The 26469-nt window shown below is 43.4% G+C and overlaps 1 protein-coding gene across 3 annotated transcripts; it reads right to left on the reverse strand.

The window, feature by feature from the left end:
* Positions 1-104: 104 nt before the first annotated feature.
* Positions 105-25273, reverse strand: LOC6524397 (PDF receptor). 3 transcript variants are annotated; one of them, XM_039370208.1, is made up of 10 exons: positions 24956-25268; positions 5368-5838; positions 5193-5303; positions 4206-4357; positions 3765-4022; positions 3403-3699; positions 3072-3335; positions 2807-2967; positions 2465-2738; positions 105-1233 (listed from the first exon to the last, which is right to left on the reverse strand). In XM_039370208.1, the coding sequence occupies exons 2-10, from the start codon at positions 5807-5809 to the stop codon at positions 1009-1011; spliced, it is 2184 nt and encodes a 727-aa protein (XP_039226142.1). In that variant the 5' UTR covers positions 5810-5838; positions 24956-25268; the 3' UTR covers positions 105-1008. The 3 variants fall into 3 exon arrangements, with proteins under 3 accessions (XP_039226142.1, XP_039226149.1, XP_039226156.1); XM_039370215.2 differs by having other exon boundaries at positions 1034-1233; positions 2427-2738; XM_039370222.1 differs by lacking the exons at positions 105-1233; positions 2465-2738; positions 2807-2967 and having other exon boundaries at positions 3110-3335; positions 3399-3699; positions 24956-25273.
* Between the last annotated feature and the right edge of the window lie 1196 nt (positions 25274-26469).

Here is a 26469-nt window from a genome sequence, read left to right on the forward strand (position 1 = left end):
CATGCCAATTTGGGGTAGATTCACGAGCGGCACGTGCCCATCCAATGGATCTCGAATCCGATGCCATATCCCAAATCCAGATAAAGAAATCAGACAGGTGCGACTTTAGTTTAGATGTATGCATATAAAATCATGTTTATTTATTTTCCATCTAGCCTTATACACATAATAGTTTGCCATTGACCACTGGGTTTTCTGGTACCTTAGGTTCCCTCTCTTAAATTCGGCTTGAATTCTTAGTTTCGAAAATTGCGTGAAGCGAAAAAAAAAAACACGATTTCACACAAGATATTCCACATAAAAATGCACTGTAAGCTTAAAGCTAGGGTGAATATGCGCCTTTCGCACTGATCGCAGATCAGATGATGTGACATCGTGATACGTTCAATTTCAATATCAATTTCAATTTCGTTTTCAATTTCAATTTCCGTTTGGTTCTGTTTGTGTTTGTTCCTCGTTACCATTCCAAGTGCTTTGTACTCTCGTTATGTGTGTACATCATGTACATGCATGTGCACGTATGTACTTATATGCATATATACATATATATGTATATGTACGAACTACTCCGACATTTCTCTTCTGCTTGCGTCCGTGTAAATAATAGGTATGTAAATATGTATGCTTTATCTATGCTCTTGTAAATACCGTTACATTTATGTATATTGAGCTTATTTAGACAAAAAAAACGATTAACAGTTACATTCATCAGCGCACTCCTTAAACTTGTGCAAAAAAACTGTGGCCCAACTGTTGTGGGTAAATATACAAAAATATAGGATATACATATTATGTGTGTATGCGTGTCAATCGATATCCGATTTATCGAACCTATCGCCGTGTGTTTAAAGTCGCCGCTTGCAAAAAGAGAGCATACTGCGCAGCATTTTAGTTAGTTTAAGAACAGTTGCGCCTGCGGATGGGCGTGTGTGTTGTGTGTTCGGTGTGTGTTGCAGTGCGTTGCAATGTGTGCGCGGGAAAGTGCAAGATGCACTAAGCTTTCTGCATTTAGTGGTTTTTTGAAATCGCTTTGGCTTTCGCCTTTGATTTTGTTATTGTGGCGATGGTTGCAATGGATGCTATTGTTGTTTTGGCTGCCGCTGCAGTTGTTGTTGGTGTGGTTGTTGTTGTGCTTATTGTTGTTGCCACCGCTGGCTGCGTCGACGTCGGCGGCATTTTCGGCGTCATGAATATTTGCTGCGTTTTTTGCGAGCCCGCCATCACACATTTGTCCTGCAAACGAAAGGCGAGAAAGAGAAAATCGAAAATCGAAAGTCCGCCAAAAGTGCCGCATTTTGAGTGTGGGAAAGAAGGACGAGAGAATAGCCGAAAAGATATTTATTGCATTTATGTGCCTCCGGTTGCGGACCCCATTAGTTAAATATTGATCGTGGCAAAGTTTTCGTTGCAAAACAAAGCGCAGCTAGCAAGATTCAAGGCAGTGGCAGAAAAAGTGTTCGATCGCAACTCGCAGTGTCACCAGCCGAGAAACAGAAAGTGTTTAAAGGAAAGAAAGTGCAAACACAATTTCGTAATAACATAATAAATATGAGTAAAATCATTGGGCAACTTGTTACGAAGCTTAAAACTAAATAACAGAACACATAATCGAATGGACAGCGAAATTCAACAGTTGATCAAAGGTAAGTTTCTTTATACAATTTCAAGGTGGGCAAAATAATTAAAATAAATAATTAATAATTTTAAATGGGTCATACACACAAATGGGCCACACTGCACAGTTACCGCTAGTTTGTGTTAATTCACTTGAATATTTCAATCTAATATTTAAATATGAATAGAAGTAAAAGAACATGCCGCTGAAGTTTTGCTGGAAAATTCATCAAGTAAAAACCGTGTGCGAGTGTTTTTGAGTGTATTTGCGTGTCCAGAACAGAAGGTGACGCTATTGGAAATTTATTGTCATCAAAAGTATTTAGTTAAACTTGTAAGGAAATTTCAATTTTGAATTTACGCAGGATTCGCCGATTTCGATAGGACAGGAGGTTAAGAGTGTTAGGGAATTCGGTTTGGATCTGGCTTATAGAGAGGTATAAAGGTATGTACACATAATTACTAAGGAGCAAGGAAGGCAAGCGCAACTTTTCAAATAAAACAATGAGCTTACTTTCTGTTGGAAATGATCTTAGGCATTAGAACTGCGATATTTTGATAGGGGGAATTTACAATATACATAGGCGGTTTCCAGCCTGCTTTCTTTGTGAGTCGTTGGGGAATGCAGGATTAATCTGGGTTCTGGGTTAGCTTTTTGGTGGTCCGATGTGTGGGTGGTGGGTGCTGGCTATTGTGGTGGTGGCTACTGTGGCGTTGGCTACTTCTACGGCTATTTGGCTACGGCTATGGCTACATCTACGAGTTAGGCTAGGTTTTTGGTCTACTGCTCTGACAACTCAAATACAACTGACTCGGGTGGCACGGATGACGCTGACGGTACTCTCAGTACCTTTTGACCCCGGAAGCAGATGCCCATTATCCACTTGGAGCCGCGAGTCCGTGATCGCGCGCTGCCCGCTTCCTTGCTGTGAATGCGGGTGATGGCCGGATCCGGTTCCGGCTCCGCTTCCGTATCCGCCTTCTCCACCCGCTCCTTGCCCCTTTCCCGCGCCTTGTTCTGCAGCCGGGGCATCAGTCGCTGGCGCTGCTGCGGCTCGTGGATCATCACAATGCTGGCGCTGCTCGGCTTCCTTCCATTCATCCTCTTATTCGGCGGTGATATTCTGGAAAGCATTGAAAGCATTGGCTTTATAAGTTTCGAAATGGGGTGTCCACGAATCAGGAGGCTTACCGCTTTCCAGTGGCCGATGGATCTCCAGCGGGCTGCACTGCATCCGTATCCGGCGCTGTATTATAAGCACCCGAGTACATAGATGCCCTTTTCGGCGCCCACTCCGGATGGCCTCGAACCGACAGCTGGGTGGCCAGACTCTTCAGCAGCACGGCACGAACCTTATAAATATATATACAACATATACATATGTGAAATATTTGGAGTCTCAGGATTTGAATTGAAGCGTACTTTAAGGTAGCTTAGTTAGCTGATGACCACCTACCTCGCCATTTAAAAAGCAGTAAATTAGCGCTATAAAAAATCCCTGAAACGAGGTAAGAAAGTGGGTGCCATACGACCAGACGGCGAAATTCGTGGCCGTCTTCAGAGGAGCCAGCTGGTGAAGTAGATTGGTTATACCCAAAAGTGGTAGTAGGACTATAGCCGCTCTAACGGCTTTGCGAGTCTGTTCAATGTCGCTGGCCTGCGATTGACGTAGCTTCATCACCAGCACACGGATAATGTTCACCAGGAAACAGAAGTTGAGCTGGAAGTGTATGGTTTTAGTAGGCGTGAATTACGTATTAAGCCGATTATGCATTGATATTACCCACCAGTATAACTGCTAGTCGTGGTCCCTCGAGGATCCAGTAGTAGGGCGTGAGATTGTAGTTCCACAAGCACTCGCCCAGCGTGGTGTCCATATACATGACCGTGCATCTCGCCCACACGGTGGTCATCAGAATGGGCACACACCAGCCAAGTCGCGAGAAGAACTTGAGGGGAAAGCTGCCCTGGAACACCGCAACCGTGACCATGTTGTGCAGGTACAGGCCCTCGATGAACATCCACATGAACATGGCGGTACGAGCATACTCCAGCAGTACATAGGATGCCTCGCACAAATAGGGCTGTAGAACGAACAACAGTACTCTATTGGGGATCTCCTTGAAGAGTGCTTAAACCTATAGCCTACCGTGTTCTCAATGACGGAGAGACTCGTGTTGGTCGCCGCCTCCTTGTTGCCCCGCCGGAACTGATCGAGATACAAGGTCAGGCGGATGATGACCTGTAGCACCATGGCGACGAAGAGGTTCTTGTGGATCTTGGTGCGATTGTTTCGCAGGGAGCGAAATGTGCAGAAGATCAGCAGGGAAACTATCAGGGCGAAGAGGGAGAGACACAGGCCGACGATCTCCAGGGTCCTCGTCTTCCTGGCTATGTCTATGTAGGCCTAAAGGATGTGGGAAACCAATTGAGAAAGAGGAATTAAAATGTACATATGTAGGTACTTCTATTCACAAAAGTAACGAGGCGAACAACTTTTGGGATTTATATAATACTCTTGACTATGACAGGAATAGCTGTTATGATTCCTGCATCATGCACTATGTAGTTTGGAAGGAATTCAACTCACATCGAAGTCCTTGCTGCCCATCTGCTGCATGAGACGGATAATCTCCGGCTTGTAACACGGCCCGTAGTCCGTCCATCCCGGCGGACTCACCTCCGTGGCATTTGGCCTGCTGCCCCATCGTCCATCCAGTTCGCACTTGCGGATGGCGAATTCTGCGAATTGAAAACGAGGGGTTTGGTTTCGGATTAATGACAGTAATAGAGCTATGACACACTGACTGACAGGCGCAATTATGCCAATCGAATGGGCGACCTCGGGGCTAAAAATCTAGACACGGCCCGGAGAAATGAGGCCATTGCAATAATGCACTCGTCGAATCTATCTGTATGCCCTGTGCATTTCCGTAGTGCTTAAGGAAAAGCATTTAAAGTGGTAAGTCAGCTACGCTAATCTTTTTCCTCAGTGCATTTCGCCCATGGTTATTAAATAGCAATTCCCCTTTCTGCAAAACGTTTAATTTATCGGAGGGGTCGCAACCATTTAGGATCGTAATTAAGCAATCGATTGGCTGGTGTTTTAAACCCTATTTAACGGACGGAGCTCGGGTGCATATGAAACACCTGGACAACCCCCGGCGATGTCCACGCCCACTTTCGGCCCAGTTTCGTGGTGACCTCGTCGGGATATATAGGTTATCTGGCACAAAGGAGGGCGCAGGGGGCGACTGGGAGTGCGGTTGAATGGACGCCCCAGTCATGCATGTAAATATTGACATCCTTTCGATGAATACGGAATCAAGTAATTGTTTGCCGTGCAGCACTTGAATTGATTCCCAGCTAATGATCCGTATGATTGTGACCGCCAGAGATGGCCGTCATGTGGATGGGATAACCAATAACCAAGCACCGCAGGTCGTGTCTTTTGACTCTTAATAAGCCGGACTCTTAATAAGTCATAAATCTCAATCAGCAAATCGATAATGCCCTGTGGCTGCAAGCTGAACACAGCTTCTGTATAGCTTTTGAATATTAATTATACAATACTTACTACGCGTGTCTACGCCGTGAAAGCCGCCAGGGCAATTCATCCGTGCAAGGACTCCGGCCGGAGTGGGTGGCCAGCAGAGCAATGTGTCCCAGGTCCAATTGCAGTACAGTCCTGTCCGGGCATTAAAAAACTGTAGTTTTTTTTTTTTATAAATTTTTTCTCTAAGATTATGTACCTGTTTGTGGTAGGGTGTAATTGACAAAAAGCGCCGAGCAGTTCTCAAAATTGGTGGCCGCCGCCGATGCAAGCGTTAGATTCCAGGGCGCGCTGCTATTGAGATTACTGAGGACCTGTTCCGTGTCCGCATCCGGCAATGCGTCCATGACGGTGGGCTCCAGGGCCAACTGGGCCACCCGTGCCACCCGGGCGACCCCATCAAGGACATAGGCGGTGTCCGGCGATTCTGTTGTCGCGGCATCGAAATCGTGCAGCAGTGGCACTCGTCCGGTCGGCAGGCTGTGCGAGGATGTTGGCTCCAGCATGGATTTGGATTCAAATGTACCCGGCGCCGGTGCAGATGGGGATGGTCCCGATGAGCCGGACTGGCGCAGCAGGCGGGTGAAGCGCTGGGCGGAAATGCAGCCTCCGCAGTCGAGAATGTTCGACAGGAGGGTCATTTTGCCGTCGACCACATAGTAAATGTGTGCTGCAGGTGGAAGATATTTGTCAGTATTTCGAGCTTTGTATATCGCTTTTAAAGACCCAACCTGACCAAACTTGGCCGTCTTAATTAGAATACACAACAAGCAATTCAATTAGTTTGCAAGTCGAACACGACCTCCAGTGCACGGAGCTTTGTCTTCGGACATTATTAGCATTGGATCCATTGCTTGCATCCATGGACATGCAATGCCCTGGTTGCAATTGGAAATTGATCTCTTTCCATTTGCATTTGTATTTCCGCTTCCGTTTACGTTTACGATAACGTTTTCATGTTCGTGTTCGTTTCAGAGTTCCGATACCCATCACCCATACGCCCCGTCATCCGGGTCAGATTTTAATTGAAAGCTTATCGCACAATGAGACGTTGCGTTGACGGGCTCCTTTGTTTACCGGATCTTATTCCCGTTGGCAGAGCGCCCGTCGTTAACGCAGTTTATGATTGCCCCCTAATAAATACCCGGCTTATTTATAGCCCCGCTGCACCGGAGTGCAAACATCACGCCCACACGGCTGCATTTTCCGAACTCTATGCCGCCGCCGCCATATGTACACATAGCATCATTGGCATTCGTATTCGTATTCACATTCACACTCGCATTCACATTTGCACTTGCACTCGCTTTCGCACTCGTATCACCCACATCGCACCGATTGTCGGGATTATTTCTGGCGAAATGGCAAATGGCCAGGAGCAGCACATACACGCAGAGAAGAAAACAGCGAGTTGTTTACATAATTAAAATACTGTCGAACTGAAGATTCTATCTGGCATTGAAGTGTCGGCATTACAACGATCGCCGCACCCCTTTTTCTCCCTGTGTAGGCGGCATTACGGGATGTGTGATGAATTTCAATGCCATCAGGTGCACCGGCCCTTTTCCAATTTACGTGCCGGTTCTTTTCGGAGAAGTGTAATCTCTGCACAAGGAGGAGATTAAAAATGGGCAGCTAACACCCTTTATGAAAGACTGATGGTCCTGCAAGCTACTGATGAATGGACAACGATCTTGCGGACTCGAAAATGTTTTTGCATTCATTATTGCACATGAGAGATGGAGTAATTTCAAAAAAGCAAAACAAAAAAATAATGCTTATTTATCATTAGTGATTTTCCCGTTTCGTGGAAAAACAAGATTTCCGGCTGCATATTTGAATGGCGGAATCATAGTTTTTCTTCTGCGCCATTTGTTGCCAAGGCTAAACGGAATGTAAAATTACTTCAACGACAATGAGACAACAAATTATGATTTCTTGCTGTCCTGGTTGCGTTGCAAGTACTTTTGCACCACGAAAATGGGCGGAATGCTGCCACATCCTCCACGTTGCCATTCGCAGTTTTTTTTCTCAAGTTTTATTTTTTCGGTTCCGGAATTGCGTAAACAAGCCAGGACGGAGGACGGTCGCCTAAAAGTGGCCAAAACTTGTGTTGCTAAGCTGCCCCAAAAATGCCTTTGAGTGCATTTTATACAATTTCATAGGAATTTCAATTTCGCCAGTAGTCGCTGCACACATATGCTCGCATGCAGGATGTACTGCACCCCACACTTGCCAGCTATCCATCTCTGCATCTCTGCATTTCTTCATCCCTGGAGGCATTCCTCTGGCTTTGTACTGCTCAATATTTTGGTTGCATAAGCGCCAGCGCTAGACAAAGTGCACCACCAGCAAAAACTTTGCGACTCAGCTGTCCCAGAGCGCAAAAAAAAAACTAACGATAGCTATATTTAATATAAATTATCAAGTAATTAAGGTATATACATATATATTCGGGGAGCTTGAATCCACTGCTTATTTGCAAAGTACACTCGGTTTGGCGATCCCAATCGATGCTTACCGCCGCAGCGAAGCGATTCTCAGCTCGCGCTCGTAATTAAGCTAACTAAGCGCAAAAGCCCCTCCAAAAGTCGACTGAAAAGCCGGTGGAGGAGCCAAAGATTGGGAATGGTTTGGTTTGGTTTGGATTGGATTGGGTTGAAGTGGATTGGATAACAAACTGGGCTGATGGCTGCTGGTTGCTGGATCCCGCTCCTCTGCATCGACAAGCTGAGGAGCACTGCAGACGGCAGACCCTGATTTGGGTCACTTGGCAGCAGTTGCAGCGTGCGGGTTAAAATGCGGTGGCCAGGAGTTCAGGGGTTATGGGGTTAGGAGCTCAGGGACCCGATTAAATACTGGTGCAATTTAAAGAGAGGCATCACAGTCTGAAACGCCTCACATTGGGTAGAAAATAACTCAAATTTAATTACATTTAGAAAGAGTGGTTGCAAAGAGTAGAGCTTACAAATATTATTGGGCGGCAATCCATAGAGTTGTTAAACAAAATGATCTTGCATCCACATAAACACTTCTTTTTATTACGCCCTTGGCATATTTTTACCCTGAGCAATCCACTTTCAGTGCGATTATTGAACGAGCTGGATACGTTTACGATTGTTTACAATTTCGAACCCAACATGCTGGGCCGTTTGAATAATTAATCAACTTTCTTATTGAACACTCAGCAATTCAATTATTTAACACGCATTGCAATGCCCCAAATAGGTTGTCAATTCCACTGGAAAGTAGTGACAAGCAATCAGGATTTATGTGGATTTAAATTCGTTATTCGACGGCACGCTTTTAAAGTGCAATCGGCAATCAACAAGATTATAAAATAATTTCAGCTGACGTCGCCCCCTCGACTTGAAAATTGGGTTGAGCCCTAAATAATGGGCGTGCCCGTCGTTCGCCGATCGATTGTTTTAACATTTTCATTGCCCAAAGTGCAGTCGAGGTTTTCTTTTTTTTTATTGTGTGTGTTCCCAAGACTTGGTGTTTTTCTTTTTGGGGTAGGCCGAGAAAAATCGCAGTGCCCTGGGAAACTCATCTGAAGGCGTTGGGGCGTGTTTTTCGTATATATTTCTTTGCCATAATTATGGGGAAAATGAAAGAAAATGAATCTCAAGAGCCCCCATTCAGAGAGACGAAATGCATTGAATGGGCCAATGCTCGCTAACAAAAGGCTAGTGAAATAGGTGGTGAAGTGGAGGCGGAAAAGCGTGTGGAAAGCGCGTGGAAAGCGGTTGGAAAGCGGGTGGAAAACGGGTGGAAGTGCACGAAAAACTGGTTGGGCTCGGTTTGGCGGCTAGCGACGCTATTTGAAAAGTTTTCGCGCTATTTGACAAGCCAAAAGACTTTTCATTGCGGGGTTTCTTTGGCCCAGCGTTGCCATAGTACGTACAGTGCGTTTCAGGCGTGTAAGCCTAATTAAATTAGGCTTAATTTAATTTTAATTATAACGAAAGGAACTTCCTGCCCATTTCAATTATTGCTCTCCAATTATGAACCGAAAATGTTGAAATCATTTGGCCCTTGTTTGCAATTGGGTCACTTATTAAAATGCAAGTGTTTTGCAAGTAAAACTACACTCCAGACTAGGAGCGCTCTTGAAACTGCATCTTTTGGTCGTACTTTGTGTCGACAGCTCATTAATGTTGGCTTGCATTTGTTTGGGGCAATTAAAGTGCCACAAAGGATTTTATAATTGCAAGTGCAACCAATCTGAATTACTTATCTTGCAGCATCCCTTCGTTTGCGAAACGCACTGTAGTCGCTGGTTCCGGGGCCAATTAAGTGCGCAACAAAGGGTTTTCCAATTGAGAGTATGGGCCAATGTTCAAGCAGCAGCATTAAATGAATTTTAAATTTTGAGGGATTTCCCAGGAAGATTGAGGCCAGACAAGTGGCCGCATTAAAAGGACCCATTCTGGGGGGCCACAAAGGGGGTCGATAGTCCGGGGAAAGGAGGGGGGCAGGAGCGGGAGCGGGTGCGGGGTCACTGTTACATCACCTTTTGGCCACAGTCTTGTAGCATACTTGCTAACCCGAGTGGGTGGTGCTTTGCTTTTGTCACCGCAGGACATTTGCCGCTTGGCTGAGCCACTGCAGCTGCTTATACAATTTGGCATTGAAACTGCCACTGTTTGCAGTTGGCTACACTGGGCGAAATAAGCCTTTGCACAGATTGGCTTAGGATTGTAGTGAATGGAAATACTTAAGAGGCATGCCAAAACGAAAACCAATTTCATTGGTTAGTAACCTGCAATTACCCAATTTCGCTCAGTGCAGCCAGCTACTGAGCAGTTTTTGTTCTCCACAGTTTTATTACGCTTCGCATCTTGGATCGATGCAAGTGTCTTGGTCCCGAGCTCGTAATTGAATAACCGAAGAAAAACTCACCGAAAAGGGGCAAATTCTAATGAATGGGCCTCACAATTCCGCTCCGCCGATTTCCATGTTGATATTTTGTATTGAAATCCGTTTGACAGAGCGAACAGATTTTGACAGCTCGTCAAGTTGTTTTGTGAGCGCCATTCCTCATGCCTCATACTGAATGCCACAGAGCTTTCCCCACCGACTTTCCCCGCCTGTGGAAAATTCCGAAAAATTGCTAAGTGAGCAGGGATGGATGGATGGATGGATGAGTATGTATGCAACTGTTGCATTACTGATTACGCTATTGCTGTGCAATTTGCCAGATTGACACTCTATAAATCAATATCATTGGGACCGAACGTGCTGGCCTAGCAGCACTTACTGCCGTTTGTTGGCACTGCCAGTTACAGACGCCACCAATAATACACCACAGTGGAGCCGGTACCTGGACCAGAGTGTTCACTGTGCTGTTCGGTGTCAGGTTCAGTGTCAATGCTGCACGGGTAGATGCCACAGAAATATGTTCACCGAAGTGAAGTGTGAGTGGCCGACAAAAGACGCTTGAATGGCTCTCGATGAATTAAACATTCTCAATGGATTACTGTCCTGCAATTTTGCAGGCTGTCGAGGAATACAAGGAATATCGAGGCCACAAAAGAGTTAACTGCTTTGTTTAATCGCTGCTCCATTTTGAATCGATTGTGTTTCTTCTTAATGCTATTAAATGTCAATTGAATTTAAGTGGCTGTCGGTCCGGGAACTGCTCTCTTTTGGCCCAAATGAATGCCATGAAATTGTTTGGGGGTCATTTTAATTGTGGCTTTCGAAATCCCAGTTTCCAATCCATTTCTCCCTCTCCCAGTCGTCTTCCAGTTGTCTTGCCCAATCGCAGCGTTCTTTGTGTTGATCTAAATCCAAGATGGATTTTGAAATGAATGAAATGGGCATTCTGATAACCACCAATACCACCCACATCTTGCGTCACTCGTTAGGCGGCCGTCGCCTTAATTTATCATGCATTTTTTTGTTATCTTCGATGGCGCTCACACATTATACAACTGTGCAGCGTCCGCAGCAGCAGTTCACTGACCAATCTAAATCGGGGTGGGAGTTACGCAAACAGTTTGCATAAAACACGAGCTCAAAATATTCGTTACAGCGTTGCACAATGCTCGTAATAAGCAAGTTACATAATGTTTATTCAAATTTGCAGGGCTTTAACGGGCACCTGTTGATCGACCGACCCCTGAACCCTGAACCCCAGGATCCCTATCCTTCCCTGCAAAAAACCCGCCAGTCATCGCAACGCTACACTCACAAAAAATTCCCTAGACCATGAACCACTTACACACCATTCGCTATGTGGCCCAGTCATTTGGTTGGTAAGGCAACTCTAAATAAGTATATTCACTTTTTGATGAGTGTAGGTTCGTTGGGCGTCCAAGGTTCGTTGCTTGTGTTTGCTCTCGCTCACCTCGGCGTTTTGCGGCCCAGGGTTCTGCTGGCAGTGGCCCCAAATTGGCTGCCTGCCATCCCACAATCCGCCCACCGACCCACAGGCGAACCAACCCACCCACTCAGCGACCCACTAACCCACCCACCCACTCCTGGTTGCACCACCCCAGTAAGCTCTGGCCACGAAGGAAATTCTTTACTCGTTAGCCCGACACAAGTCGCAGCCAGACCTTGACAACGAGGCAACAGGATCTGCGCTGCTCTGGCGCTTTGCTGCCCACCCACAAGCGCACACATAGGTATGCACACTCGAAAAAACGTGGGGTAGTCATCACATTTCATGTGCCACTTTGACTTTCACAAATGTGGTTATCCGTGAATATCATTCTTACTTAAAATTACTGCGTCTGACTATTTCCATTTTCCAAGTTTTATTTCCCTATTAGAAGCTAACTGCGTTATTTTTCCCAGTGCAGCGTTGTTGTATTTTTATATATTTGGCAGACTGCCAGAATAATTCTCGTAACTCTCGTTTTGGTTCGTTGGCTGATTGTTGTGGTCGCTGCCTTCCTCCTTCGTCTTCCGCTTTTTAGCTTTCCTACACCGCCGACAATTTGCGAATCTGAATCTATATACTTTTGCGGCGTCCGCAGATGTAGCTCGTTTATCTGCCTCGGCGGCTTTGATTTGCGTTTCGAATGACATGAAAATAATGATTCGCCCCTAATTGTTCGCAATACAATTACGCATAATTATGTCGCTGTTGCTCGCTCCCACCAAAACCAATCCAAATTCTCCCCCTAATTGTTAGATGGCCGTGGGTTTGGCATCCATCGGTGTCCAGAAGTGAAACGGACTTAAGGGTTCCATTTGTTATGTATGGGATGACAGAATGGGATGGCGATGGCTCGCCAGTTGTGAAGCCCGTGAAATAATGTGTGAAGAAATGCTTATGCTCCCGTTTTTCCTTACATCATCACCACACGTACGCTATACTTTTTCTTCGGATTCGCATTTTCCCCATCGCATTTTTTTGTGCAACAAAGGCGGGCGGAAATGTTCATCAAATTCCTGCAAACGGAACCTTTTGCGGTAATGGTTTTAAGTGAGTGAAGTGATTTCGAGAGGTGTGTTTTTTTCGGAAGGCTATCCTTGAGCAAAAACCGCATGCATTGGAAATTCATTTTTTCAGCTCACAATGTAGCACTGCCCCTCCCCTTCTTTGCTTTTAGTTTTATGGTGGAATTTCATCCGGGAATCACATGCTTTCTAATTTCAAACAGCATCCAAAAGCTGCCCGCCACTTTTTCTTTGCCATTTATAACAGGCTGTGAAAACAGAAATCATTTGGCATTTGAGTAATAATGTTATTTCATAATATTTATAACTTCAGTCTTCGCTTGAAACTGCAATTGCTGAGGTGCTGAACTAAAACACTTGAACTGCGTTTGAACATTGATTGGGGGCATTGCATTTGCCGCGTAACAACTGTCGATTTTCTTCAGTGATTCCCGTGGACGGTTCGAATTCAATCAGCGCAGATGGCATACGAAATAACTGCAGCTGAATGTTAATGGCCAAGTCGAAGCTGAACTGAACTGCCGTCAATAACCGGAAGGGGAAAGCAAGGAGAAAGGAGAAAGCCCAGCGAGCCAGGCAGAAAGTGAAGGCCAGAAAGAGAGAGAGAGAGAGAGCGAGTAAAACTCAGAGCCAAGAGCTGCATGCATATTGTTTAACTTTTTCGTTTTGCTTAACCCACTGACAGCCGCTGTCAAAGTGCGCAGCGAGGTTAACCCGCTCACTGGCGTCCAGGATTGTGCCGCCATGTGAAATTGTAATGGAATCCGGAATCCGGATTACGGATTACGGATCAAAAGGACTCGACTTTGCTGTCAGGGTGGGATTAAGCCAATTGAGTGGAGTGTCCACGTTGGCTGGGTCTTAATTGAGGGTCGTTGATGAGGCGGCAAGGTCAAGGGTCATCCGCTAACAGCTGCGGATTGCGGACTGCGGTTGGCTAATTGCCCGCCCACCTTCCGCCTCCGCTTTTTTTTTTTTTCCAGCATTTTTTGCGCTCATATTTTGCATTTCGCATTTTCCATTTTGCATTTTCCATTCTGCATTTCGCATTTTACTATTCGCATATTCTCATACATGTGGCAGTTACTAAGTGGCTGCGCCCTCTCTTAACCGCCACCGCCTTCTTGGGCATTCCCTTTGTGAGCTGTGAGTTGGCCAAGCAGCTTACTGCCCCACTAGATCCACTACATCCACTAGATGCCCCCGCATCCACCGTTTACGCCATATATGCAGCGTTTCCTGCTGCAAAAAATTATGTAGCATACTTTGCTGCGCTGTGCAGTTTCGTTTCCTGCGTTCTGTTTTTCGGGCTTCTGGGTTTCCGTTTGAATGCCCAGTTTTTCGCCCCTTGCTTTTCGTGTTTTACACTTTTAGAAAAAAAGCCTCGAAAGTTTTCGTTGGCCTTGTTTCTTATAAAAATTACACGTACACTGCTGTGAAATGTGGCACTTCATTTGCAAGCAATACGAAATGAATCTCTACAGGGGTGTTTTTATTTTTCAAAGTGTACTTTGGATTAGCATAACTTTGGAGCTGGTTGGATTTTGCCAAAACCACAGACAACATGGAAACACTGTCTTTTTTTCTTTGCTTAGTTAACGAAAATATGGCAAAACGATGCAAGGAAAATATCCCTGGATTAAAGTGCAGAATTCTTGTGGCTTGGCTCATTGCATCAACAGAGGTGATAATTTCATGGGATCATGATAGCTCTCTCTGTGTATAATTAAATCAATTAAATCGTATTTAAATCGCTGTCGCGAAAATGAGGCTATGCATTTCGAAATTGGCTCCTCGTTTGACCCATCTTTTTAATTGTGCCAGTTTTTTTTTTGTGAGAAGAATCTGTTGTGTTAAGCCGAAATCTAAACGAACCTCGCCGGAAGACCTTGGAAAGCGCGGTTGCCAGGGAGATAAATGCTGGCAGGGATGTCCCTGAAAACTGGGACAGCAGGACTCGTTGTTCGTATTAGATAATAAGCGTCCGTTGGCAACAATGTCAAAGGGATTGGGCTTGCGATTGGGATGACGACTCGGCGGACTCCCTGGCTAATTGGACTTGGCTGGAGTCCAGTAATTCGCGCTTCGATTAATTTCGCATACTAATTGAATGGACTGCAGTTAGTGCGCGGCGACAATAACAACAATAACAAGAACCAGAACAACTACAACGGCAAAACGCCCGTACACATGGCGTATGATTAATTTGGGTCGTAAAATTCATTACGCATACGCAACGGCGACCGCAAAACAATGCGGGTGCCACCGCCAATCGATTGCTCTCACACACACACACACACACAACACACATGCATGAAATCAAATGAAAAACAATTATATAAGCCGGAATAACATATCAGTTAATCAAATAATTTATATCGCTTTACGTACAATGTTCAAGGACACAAATCATCAGATGCCATATCGCTTTCAGCAATTAGATTATCAATTACGCCTGAATTTCGAATTTCTCCGATAGCAAATCTCTGCACTGCTCCTATTAAACTAGATTTTCGTCTCTTTTTCGGTTAATTGATTTCAATTACGTAATGCTACGTGTTTATTGATTGCATGAGTGACCCTTAATTGTGATTTGTTTGGGTTGTTTTTCTGGTATTTTGGTATTCAATTTATTTCACTTTAGTTTCTACATGGTTAACTTTGTGGAATTGCTCTCTGATGTTTGTAAATTTATGCCCATTTGCCTCTTTAAGTTTTTTATTCGGCCTTGCTTTAAACGAATACTTTTTTGGGAAACGAATAAAGGGAATGAAAGTTGTAAGCAAACGGTCTTAATTTGTATCCCTCCATCGAGCTGTCGATTGACTTTTCTTTCGCTAATCGCCAAAATCAACGAACTTTCTTCGCACTGGGCGTGGGCGCGCCCACAAGGCGATGGATGCTTAAATCTTCAGTTTTTCTGCTGCGCTCTGCACTTTCCACATTCCCACATACATTCGCAAAAGACAAAAGACCCCGAAATATCAGACAACGCTAAGAGGTTGTTCTATGTGCCGGGCGGTGGGAGAAGGGGGGCTTTCTTCTTATTATGTATTATGTGTATTATTGTTGTTATTTTTATTATGACTGGCTTTGTTTGCCAGACTCGGTTGGCCAGGCCAAAAACTGTTGCATTGTTCCGGCTACGCAATCCACACAAAACACGCTGCGAGAAAAAGGGAAAAATATATATACACACACACACAGAGAAAACACAAAACAAAAGCCGGGGCACATGCCACGTTTTTTTACTGCCCACAGTTCGCGAGCCGGCAACAGGGGCGTGGCAGGGAGGCAAGACAATGCGGCAATGAAATGTTATACCCAGAGCCCACTGTAATCGCAATATCTCAAGTCTTCTTGCGCAACAGTGGATGAAAAAACCACATTGGGACATGGAAATGTTTTGAAACAATATCCAGTTCAGAAATGAATGTAGACGGTGCTGAAAACAATGTCCTTTACTGGTGTAAATTGTCAAATTGGTAGTAAATAATTAATCAAACTTCGAATTTAACTGTGGCTTGAGTAAAACGGTATATATTTACTTATACCTGTATTTTAATTGCTTTCGATTCACTGTGATGTTGTGATTTTGCGCCTAGTTTTGAGACTTGTCCCCCCAGTTTGGCCTGCCATTTATGTTAATCAGCAGAGCAGGACAGGAAGCGGAGAAAGGGGAGAAAAGGAAGATGGGCTCAACCACGATACGTTGTGTTTGTGTGTGTGTTTGCACATGCTTAAAATGTTCCACTTGTCCCAGTAAAGAGATGGGCGGCTGAAGGGACGAAGTGGGGAGGGGAGGGAAGGGTATGGATGGTGGGGCTAGCAAAGATTTGCATATAAAGCTGCGGCGACTGCCATGCATCACTTGTTCTACTTATAAATGAGTTGTTGCAAAAAATGTAGCATGTGTGTGTTGAGTGTGGCCATGTGTGCGTTTGAGTGTGGCAAGAAGCAGTGTGACCTTGATCTTGATGTAGTATCTATTTGCCTCACAAAGGAAATGAATTTATCAATTTTTACTCGTGTTTGCTAATCCATTCATTTTTCAGCATTTAAAGGTTATGTAAATAGCCTTAAGAATGGCTTCGCAGAAAAGTTAAGCTGACTAATAATTGCATTCCGCAGATTCCTTGTTATTTGCATTCGTTTTGCGCGTTGCCATTTCTATATTTTCACTTTTCCACCTTTTCCCTTGTCATGGTTAGTCTGAAAATGGTTGCCAATAATTGAATCGCCTTTATTGGATCCTATTACTTTGCCATTTATTTTCAAATATGCCTTTTTTCCAAGTCCACTTGGGCATCGATGGGAATTCAGCTGTGAATCTCGACCAATTCAAAAGTTTTCCTGAAGTGGGGAAAGTTTGGCGAGCTGAACTCTAAAAGAGGCATTCTCTTGGGAGCTATTCTGAGATATTTTCCTCTATTTTTTCCCCATTTTTTCACTAGGAAAGTTTTTAATTATTGTTTGTATTTTTGCGAGCGCCGGCGAATGGCCGCCAAAATGACCAATGGCGCTGGCCGAGTTTCCTTGTTGTCCTTGGTATGATTTTGGCTTTTTTGCTCTCCTATTTTTCTATTTCACCCCTTTTGGGGCCATCTCCTCTCATTTTGCAACAGACTAGGCCTGCCATCAAAATTCACGGCTGACCTTGCCACTTGTTCGGTAAAAAAAACAACAACTATAAATGCTGCCTGCACACACAGATGTGGACGCACAAAGACAGCTGACCGCGTCATGCTATAGTGTGTGTGTCCTTTAAGCCATTCGCCTTTTGGCATTTAATTAACTTTCTCGGTTTGCCCAGATTTCTCCCTCTTTCCGCTCTTTCCCTTATTCCAGACTATAAATATTTACTGAGTACATCCCTTATAATGTAAGAATAAATTAATGATAATTCTTCGCGAGCTCTTTACCTTCTTCCACAATCATGTGTGGATGAATGGGAAGATGCACTTTTTAAGCACTGACCATTCACAATTTCCAAAATTTTTAAAACTAAAATTTCCATAACTTGGCAAAAAAAAGGTGGCAGGGCCAAAATAAAGACAGTTTAGTGTTGCTACTAAACATGGCTAACTATCCACATCCCAATTTTTTTGATTTTGGAAAAACAAAATTTTTTCAAATTTTTGCATTTTTGGTAAGGGGTACCATCATCAAAATTTGCGAAAAATGGCCAAAAATTAGCATTTCTATGTATATACATGGATCGATAGGGAATTTTGTTACGAATATAACGGGATATGACATTCTAGTTTTGGACAATTATTTTTAATGCTATCGAAGAAATTCTGATTATTTTTTTACCAAAATGCACAAAAATGAAAATCGCATATTTTCGAATGGGTCACTTTCCATAACTTGGCCAAAAAATATAGACTGTGGCTAATGAAAATGGCTAACTATCCACATCCCAACTTTCTAGATTTTGAAAAAACTTATCCCCTCGAAAAAGGCATTCCGCAAAGATTTGTAATGCTTTATTTAATTACAGAAACCACAAAACATCTTTGTTATATTTTCTGGCTTCAACATTAGTTATTCTGCAGTTCATTGAACCCTAGGCGCGACCACAGCAACCGTTTTCAAAACATAAGTTGTAAAGAAGTTATTAAAAATTAAAAACGATTTGTGGGATCCTTTTTGTAAACAATTGTTGCAAATTTTGTTTAATTTTGAACTCAAAGCAGCAGAAGGCCAAGTGGCCTTTAAGAATGTGAGTACATATGTTTAACTCCACAAAAATCCTACTAAATAGCAAATTTTTGGCATTCTTCCCTTAGCTCGGGCTCCGGCTGTGCTGGCTAAGGCCCTTTAATATGCTGCCAAATTAAGTTGAAGAGCCAGCTTATAGTTGCGGCCCAAAGGGAATAGGTTATGAGTGGGCTAAAGTGCCTTGCAGTTAGGGGAGTGTTTCATGCGGCACCTGTCGTATGCAAATTTGCATCGAGTTAAGTGAAATTAGCGGCTTGTGCCGCCCAGAAGTCATGTCCTTCCTCGTCTGTTTTGGGGGTCCACAGCTATAGTATTTCTCCCGGAATTTGCCCTGTGTTTCCTTTATTATTGATAAGCTTTAAGATCGTCTCCTTCAGTTTCTATTACTATTATTTCCTGTGTATCAGTCGAAATTGCAGTATGTGTTGACTGGGTTCGTAAATTGTTGATTTCCAGAATCAAAAACTCTTTAAATTCTGCTGTCATTGCATTGAGTGACTAATTGCCTTCTTAGCTAATTTCACCAAAGGAACTTTCTGAGAAAAGCAGAAGGAGGGGTCTTTGGCATCCGGAGCAGGACTAGTGGTCGTGGCAGCAACTTTCATTTGACATTACTCGGTCGCCGTCTTTGTGGTCCTGGGAATTGCAATTTGCCAATTATGTGCTGCACGACTTGGGCAAGGCCAACTGAGATGTGCATAAATTAAGGATCACAAATGGGGTGAGTGGGCGAAAGTGGGGGACAGTCGCTGCTCTAATGGCGTCGATTCAATTAGAAAGTCTCAGGCTATAATTGCCATGGCAGCCAAATGAAATTGACAACAAGTCAACGCTGGGGCTGTTATTAGACACATAGGGAAATAGAGCGAACCGTGTTAGTTGATTGATTATATTTCTTTTCGATCGGTTTGCAGGTTCCCCTAATCCTGCCTTAGCATTGTTTTAGCTCGCTTTCGCGAGCAGGGTCACACTGCGCCATTATCCGCAACTTCTCGCCGTGCAGCCACACTGTACAATGTTGACTGTATTTATGTGGCCACAGGCGTACACAGCGCCACAGAGCCAAGCCATGTAATGTCACATGAGGAGGAAGAAGCGGTCCCTTGGCTTTTTCCTTCTTCTTCTGCTTTCACTGCATCTTGCTATGCTTCTTCCCCCTCATAGTTGGCCTAAGGCAAATGCAGTTGCTGGCCCAAAAAAAAAAGAAAAGTGAAATGAAAAAAAAAGTATGGCATAATAATGTGTTACATGTCGTGTGGATGTACGTGGGCGAAAATCAATAACAAAATCTTCGAAAAGGGGGGAAAATTAGCGCGTAACCTGACAGACTCTATCACAGTTTGGCATGCACTGGCCGAAATGCGGAAACTTAGCTCTAAATGACATGTAATTCCTTCATTAAATTGCACTTTGATTAGGTGTATAAGGCTTGCTGCCCTAATTGGCAGTAACTGAAATTGATATTGCAAATGAAGAGCATTTGTGGTTTGCGGTTGTATGGATGGACATGCATTTCGTTAGACCAAGAGTTGGTGGTTGCCATTCGAATTATTAGATCGATGGTTATTATTTTGAAATTGCTCGAACAAAAATTGACGTTGGCTCCTAAAATACAACAATTCTATCGTAAAATACAACAATTGTATCGAAAAATACAACAATTGTATCGTAGAACACAATTGTATCTGTTTGCTATGAAAAAGATGTTGGTTTGCTGGTGGTAAACCCATTTAAATATTGTTTATTCGGGTGTGTGATTTTCGCAGTGCAAGTGCAAGGATTATGAAAGTCACGTAGACTAGTCGTAGGTGCAAGGATCCCACACATACTCGTGCACTCAGTCACACACACAATTGCCTAGGGCGTCGAATGCCGTTTTAAATGCGCTCAAATGCGCAAATAAATTTAAGAGGTTACGCTCCATTGCCACGCCCACTTTATCATCTGTCTGTGTATCAGTTTGTGTGTGTGTGTCTGCCACTAAGCCGATTTAGCTTTAAGTACTGCCGCGACAACAACTACATGGAACATGGAACACATCCTGGCATCCTTTTGTGCGAGTGTGGGTGTATGGGTAGATGGTTGTATGGGTTACAGCCCATTGACGGTTAACTCTTACAATTCGCACTTGAAGGATTTCGGAATTTCGGCAGGACGAAGTCGCGTGCTGTCGTGCGATCTCCACACACATGGTCCCTAATCCGTAGGACATAATTCGAGCAAACGCTTTTAGTGGCAGCTAAGCCCAAAACCATTCGCGCATCCGGCTTGCCATAAAATAGGCATGGGCAAACTTAAGTTTTTATATTTTCGCATATTTTACAGTGACGCCCAAACATGCAAGTAAATCAATTTGAAAGGCTTGCTTATAAACAAATAATTAAGTGTTTTGCAGAGGCAGAGAAGCACAAGAATAAACAATTGTGTAACCATTAAGTTTCTGCATAATATTGATTTAGTACGTTTTGAACATAAATAAACTGTAAGGCCATTCTTCAGCAATCTTACAGCATTTTTAAGCGTACACAGATCCGTTCATTTCTTGCGATTTCATATTTATAATTAAACATGTTTTTGTTGTTTACATTCCCGACTGTCACAGCGAAATGCCCACGAAAAAATTCTTGTTAATTTTTTATGGCTACCGGCTTCCGTTCGGAATATCACTTCCGGTTTCTGTGCCTACTGTTATTTTTTTGGTTGTACATTTTCGTAAAGCGTTTTTCATGCCGCTTTCCGATTGTCAAACATGATTGCATGGTCGTCAAAAATTTGAAACATTTCCCCACTGACGTCAATCGATGGATCCCTTCACTTTCGGCTGATTAAAAATAAACTTTGCATGGGTCGGTCACGGTGCTCACTTACTATCCACTGTTTTTCTTTTAAAAAAAGGCTAAAAACAAACTGTATAATTGATTTATTGTTTCAACAACATCCCTTTTGTGCTCCCGTAATTCCCCGTCGGCTGTTTTTATGCGATTCCGTTCGCTGATGCCAATAAATTGTTTTTCACATGTATTAAATTCAGCGTTAAATGCACGCGGCAACAAGAAGGAAAAAGCAAACCGCTTGTTTTTCCACGGGATCAACGGCCAAAACACGATTTTCATGGGCTCATGGCTATGATAGTCATTTCTTAGTAAGGCTATGCATTGCCTACACTGTTTTGAAAATATTTGAAAAGTGTAGTTTCCCAAGTTGAAGTTTCCACATTGATTAATTCATGCATTTAGTATAAATGCCACTAATGAAAGCAACCGCTCTTTATCTTCATTGTTATAAAAATCTAAAATAATGTAGCTACTTTAAGAACAGAATTTGTTGTTTGATTTTGAAAGGGTATTTGGTGCGCTTTCTGAACGCCGAGAAGCCAAGCATTTTTCACGATTTTCACATGGTTGGAAAGCGGAGTGCAATTTGATTTCAAATTGAAGGTCAGGGGAAAACGAGGGGTGCAGATAAATAAAATTACACAATAAAGTAATTAATAAATGTGCATTTCTAGATACATCGGTTTTTGTTCCTGCAATGGAGGGGCTGGCTGGTTATTAATTGGTTTCCCCCCTGTTTCTCGGGGTTACATTTCAATCACATTTATTTGCCAACAAAGCGTAGAATTTTCCGCAATCTGGCACGCCCCCTTTTTCACTTGCCGCCCCCATAAGCCCGTAACATCAGAAAGCTCAGCTGAGCCAAATGGGAAGCCAAGAGTGATTAATTAGTTGCCCTGGCAACCCCTGGATTCACTTGCATTTATGTAACAATTGACAATTGACACTCGCGATAATTATGACTGCGAAACTGGATGATGGGGTTTGACATTGTGACGAGTGCGCAATGTGAAAGTAAGAGTATGAAAGTATCTGCTCCCGAAAGCTGAGATTGCACGAAAGTTCGCCACTTAGTGCGGACTTATTCAATCAATCTTGCAGGCAAGATTGCCCCAAAAGCCCATTTGATACCAGGTGATCCACCTTTGAAGTGCTCAGCTCTCAACTCCTTTTTCAAAGTCTCGTGGTCGTGGCTGCTTATTAAATTTCATTTCAACTCGCTGCTCCACTCGAGTCCAGCGAAATATTACACTACGGAATTTTCGATTTCCGTAGTCGAAATAAATGCAGATTGAATAAATATGGGAATATTCAAATGGGAAGCACATCGATTTGTACAAGAAAATAATTTGCACTATGGGGTTTGGGGGATTTTATTCCAAAAAAATCAACGATTGTTGAATACAGAAATTTACAAGATGTGTTTGCTCAGGCGAGCAACAGATAATCTTAAACTTGTTGTTATCTTATCTGCATATCAATTAAAGAAGCTTTTTACTAAAAATATTAGTTTTTTCAGTGTTAACCCCTTCCATGATTTTACCGAAAAGGCGAACAGAAAATAGTTTGCGACATGCCTAAGATCTCTTCTCACATTGCGATTACATGGAATGTCGATGTGTAAGTGGCTTATGGGCCCGAATACAACGGCAAGGACTTATAATTAGATGAAGAGGCCTGAGCATGGTTCCCTTTACGGATTTTCTGGGCCACCGTCCACCCGCCGGGGCATCACTGTAGCCCGTTAACGGCGGTCTAGAATCGCTCTCCGAAATAGACCCATTTGTTTACGCTTGGCTCCTTTGTTTAGACACTTGCTGGCAAACTCGCAGCTGATAAACAAATTTTCGGCACTGGCACTATTTGCACATTACGCATATGCCACCGAACGCATACGATCTCCATAGCCAAACACACAAATCCCACCGATATTCGCCTTTGCATCCGCGTTCAAACATTTAACTGTGCTTCGACACATTCCGCACTTGTCTACCGAATGAAAAACAAAACAAAAAAAAAAACAAGAAAAACAAATGACACAGTTCCAGCGAAAGGAACTATTGTCAGGCGAAGGGTGGGCGGAAAATGGGAAATGGAAAATGGAAAATGGGCAAAGCACTTGACAGCCGAGGAAAAGGGTTTTCGGCCACGTCGTTGCACTGTGAAAATTCCAGGAAAAGTCGATCATCTCCACAATAAATGGGCTCATTAAAGCAGTCAACTAATTACGGCGTTTAAAACTGCGGTTGTTGTGGTGGAAAGGTATCATGATACCGAACTGCATAATAATGAAATAAAAATGACTTAACGAAATCTGGAAATAGGAGCGCGCTGCCACTGATTTCAACTTTCAAAAATAGTTGCATTAGCGATTTAATTTCGCCGAGCGCCAAAGGTGCCCCATAAACTTTACTTGCGGCTTATAAGTTATAAGTTTGCCGTAGTAAGATGGCCTTGCGAAGAACTTGCAATTTAATTGACTCAACAATTTGGAAACTTTCTCGTAGTACCGCCTTTCTCGAAGTGCAACAAACTGATGGCGAAGTGAACAGATGTGGTCGAGATGGGACTGTGAACATGGCTGTGCCGCAAGTGGCACAATTTGATTACAAGAACGTTTAAGTTGGCCACAGGAATGCCGGTTCCGATAATGAGGTGGGCAGGTTGCACATGGACAGGTGCTCCCATTGTGAAGGTGCTCCACCTCAGTTTTACCAGTTTCATCAGTCTCACCAGTTTTACCAGTTCATTAGAGAGCGAGTCAAGGACATTTAAAGTCTCCTCCACGGCACACAAAAACACTTCACGCGGCACTTTGGACAATGCTAACGAGCTACCACCTCGTCCTTATATAGATGTATGTATGTACTATATATACGAGTGTGTAGCAGTGCACACTCTTCAAATATAAATACTAAATGTAGTTTGCTTAGGTTCATGTGCAAGATGCAAAGATGCAGAAGTGCAGAGAATGCATCTGCAAGTTTTTGGGGAAAACATAAAACTGGAGTGACGGACAGCTTGTTTAGCACACAATAGCGAAGTTATTTCAAAAGCATGACAAGTGTAAACACTTCGGCCGCGTGCGTTTCGATATAGATAGATAGATATGTATGTCAGTGGGAGTGGAGGTATCGGCTCCGCTTGGGTTCATAAATATTTATCTCAGAATATACTCGTATATGGCAGATGCACAGAGTGCACGGCTTCCATTTGCGCAACACATTTGCAGAATGCGCAACAAGCTCGAAAATATCCGAATATGAACTCTATGAACTCTATGCAAAGTTAACATTGGAACAATTCTTCTTTACAAATATCACAAAATTAAACTTAATAAAGTTTAAAGTTGGACATCAAGTGAATGGTTCTTAAACTTTTCCGCAAATACTTCTCAAATGAATAGAGCTAATTAAACCAAGAGTTATTCACAGTTTTGTTTTCGTTACTACTTTTAATTTGGACCTAAAAAATGGTAATAAAGTTACATGAAATGATTGTAGATTTCAGCTGCCTCTGCGTTTTGTTACAATTCACATAAATTTTTGAATATGCTGACTTTGCAAATATTGGTAATAAATAAGTAAATAATAGCAACTCCCATCGCCAGCTGATATGATAATTTTCCACAATTATATCATTTGCCTTTGTGAGTTCGTAATGAAGCCGTTGGGCCAAGATTAAAGCAAACAATCCGGCCAAATAATGAATGAATACAAAAAGGCCGGTAAACAGCACACAAATAGATGAAGTTTTTATCACCAGATGGCATTTAACCCGCGAAAGCTTGTTTGTTAACCAATTAACACTCACCCGCCGGTTTCGCTGCTGCTACTTCTGTTGGTTTTCTTTTTGTTTTTTGGGTTTCGGACTCGATTCAAATGTGTGTTGTGTTTCCTTGAAGTTTTCGAGTGTTTTTTTAGCGCTCAATCTTTGTTTTTTTTTTTTATATTTATGTAATAATTTTTTAACTCGCGTTGAAAGCACAGCAAAAAAAACGGGGAGTATGAACTTGAAAAAACGTTTTCGAAAGCGAATTGAAATTAATTGGGAGATTGGCTCTGCTAATTTTTTTTAGCTGGAAAAGCGAAACGAACGCCACGAGTGCCGAAGCCGTTATGACAGAATCTGGCTAGCAGCCGAGCAACTTATCCTTAACGGAAAAGCGGAAAAAGCCGAGCGGAAAAGCCAATGCCCGAACGCCACTCGGCTTTCGCTGATTTGCTCAGTGTGTGCAACTGCAGGGAAAATTGGGAAATCTTTCGCTCTCTCCTCCTCTCTCTCTCTCTCTCTCTTGCATTGCAAGTTTCACTGTTACACTGTTTGTTTGCCTGTTTCTGTTTTTGTTTTAGTTTGTTTACTGTTTACTGTTACGGCTGCCTCTGTCGCTTTTCCCGCTTTGCCTGGCCGTGAAAAAAAAGGGTGAACATAAATCTCCGCTGCCGGCAACAAACAAACCCAAAGTAATAGCTATTTACACCAAATAGAACACGAAACCGGAGAAAGTGTCACACTTCCGCTTCTGCAGCACGCATTCCCAAATTCCAAATCCTAAAAACAAAACAAGCAGAGGCATACACTTTGTCAAATCTAGGCGCTACCTATTTATGTGCTAATTTAATAGCAATTTTTAATTACTTCCTGACGGCCGTTAGACTACGAAATAGCCACAGTTGTCACGGTTTTTCATCCATTTTGGCCCAGGTTGTCTGTCTGTGAATTTCAAATTCCCATGACATTCGTTCACCGGACAATCTCTGCTCCGTAATGATGATTGACGTGGCAAAGAGTCGGGCGAGAGTCGTGAGGAGAGTGTGACAACGAATGATGTATGCCCAGCAAAATATTTATGGCCCAGACGCGTCCAGTTGAATGGATTTATTAGGCGCCAAAGTGTAGGCCACTCATGCCCGCTGAGAAGTAGGCAACACTTGGCGCTGGCACACAGTTGCGCTCAAAATAGTGGCATCACATCCCCGCAAGAATGCAAATACTAGACATGCAGCTTGACCAAGAACTTGAGTCGCTTCATCCAAGGGGCTGGTGAGGCAGCTGCAACCTGCAACACTCTGCATACTGCATGCTGCATGCAACTGATGCCTCTTGCGGAGTCACGTGCTCCAGCTCGGGAAAGGCGGCCCATATAACGCGCTATATATAGGTATATATATATATGTGTGCGCCCCGAATCGCTGTCACCAGCAAAAAGCAAGGCGACTCGCCCACGTCAACGCACCGCGGCAGCAACTGTTGCAGGCAACATTTAGCGGCACAGCAGCAGCAGCAGCAACAGCAGCAGCAGCAACGACGACGTCAACATTGGCCTA

The sequence above is a fragment of the Drosophila yakuba genome, chromosome X, assembly GCF_016746365.2.
Source record: "Drosophila yakuba strain Tai18E2 chromosome X, Prin_Dyak_Tai18E2_2.1, whole genome shotgun sequence".
NCBI lineage: Eukaryota > Metazoa > Arthropoda > Insecta > Diptera > Drosophilidae > Drosophila > Drosophila yakuba.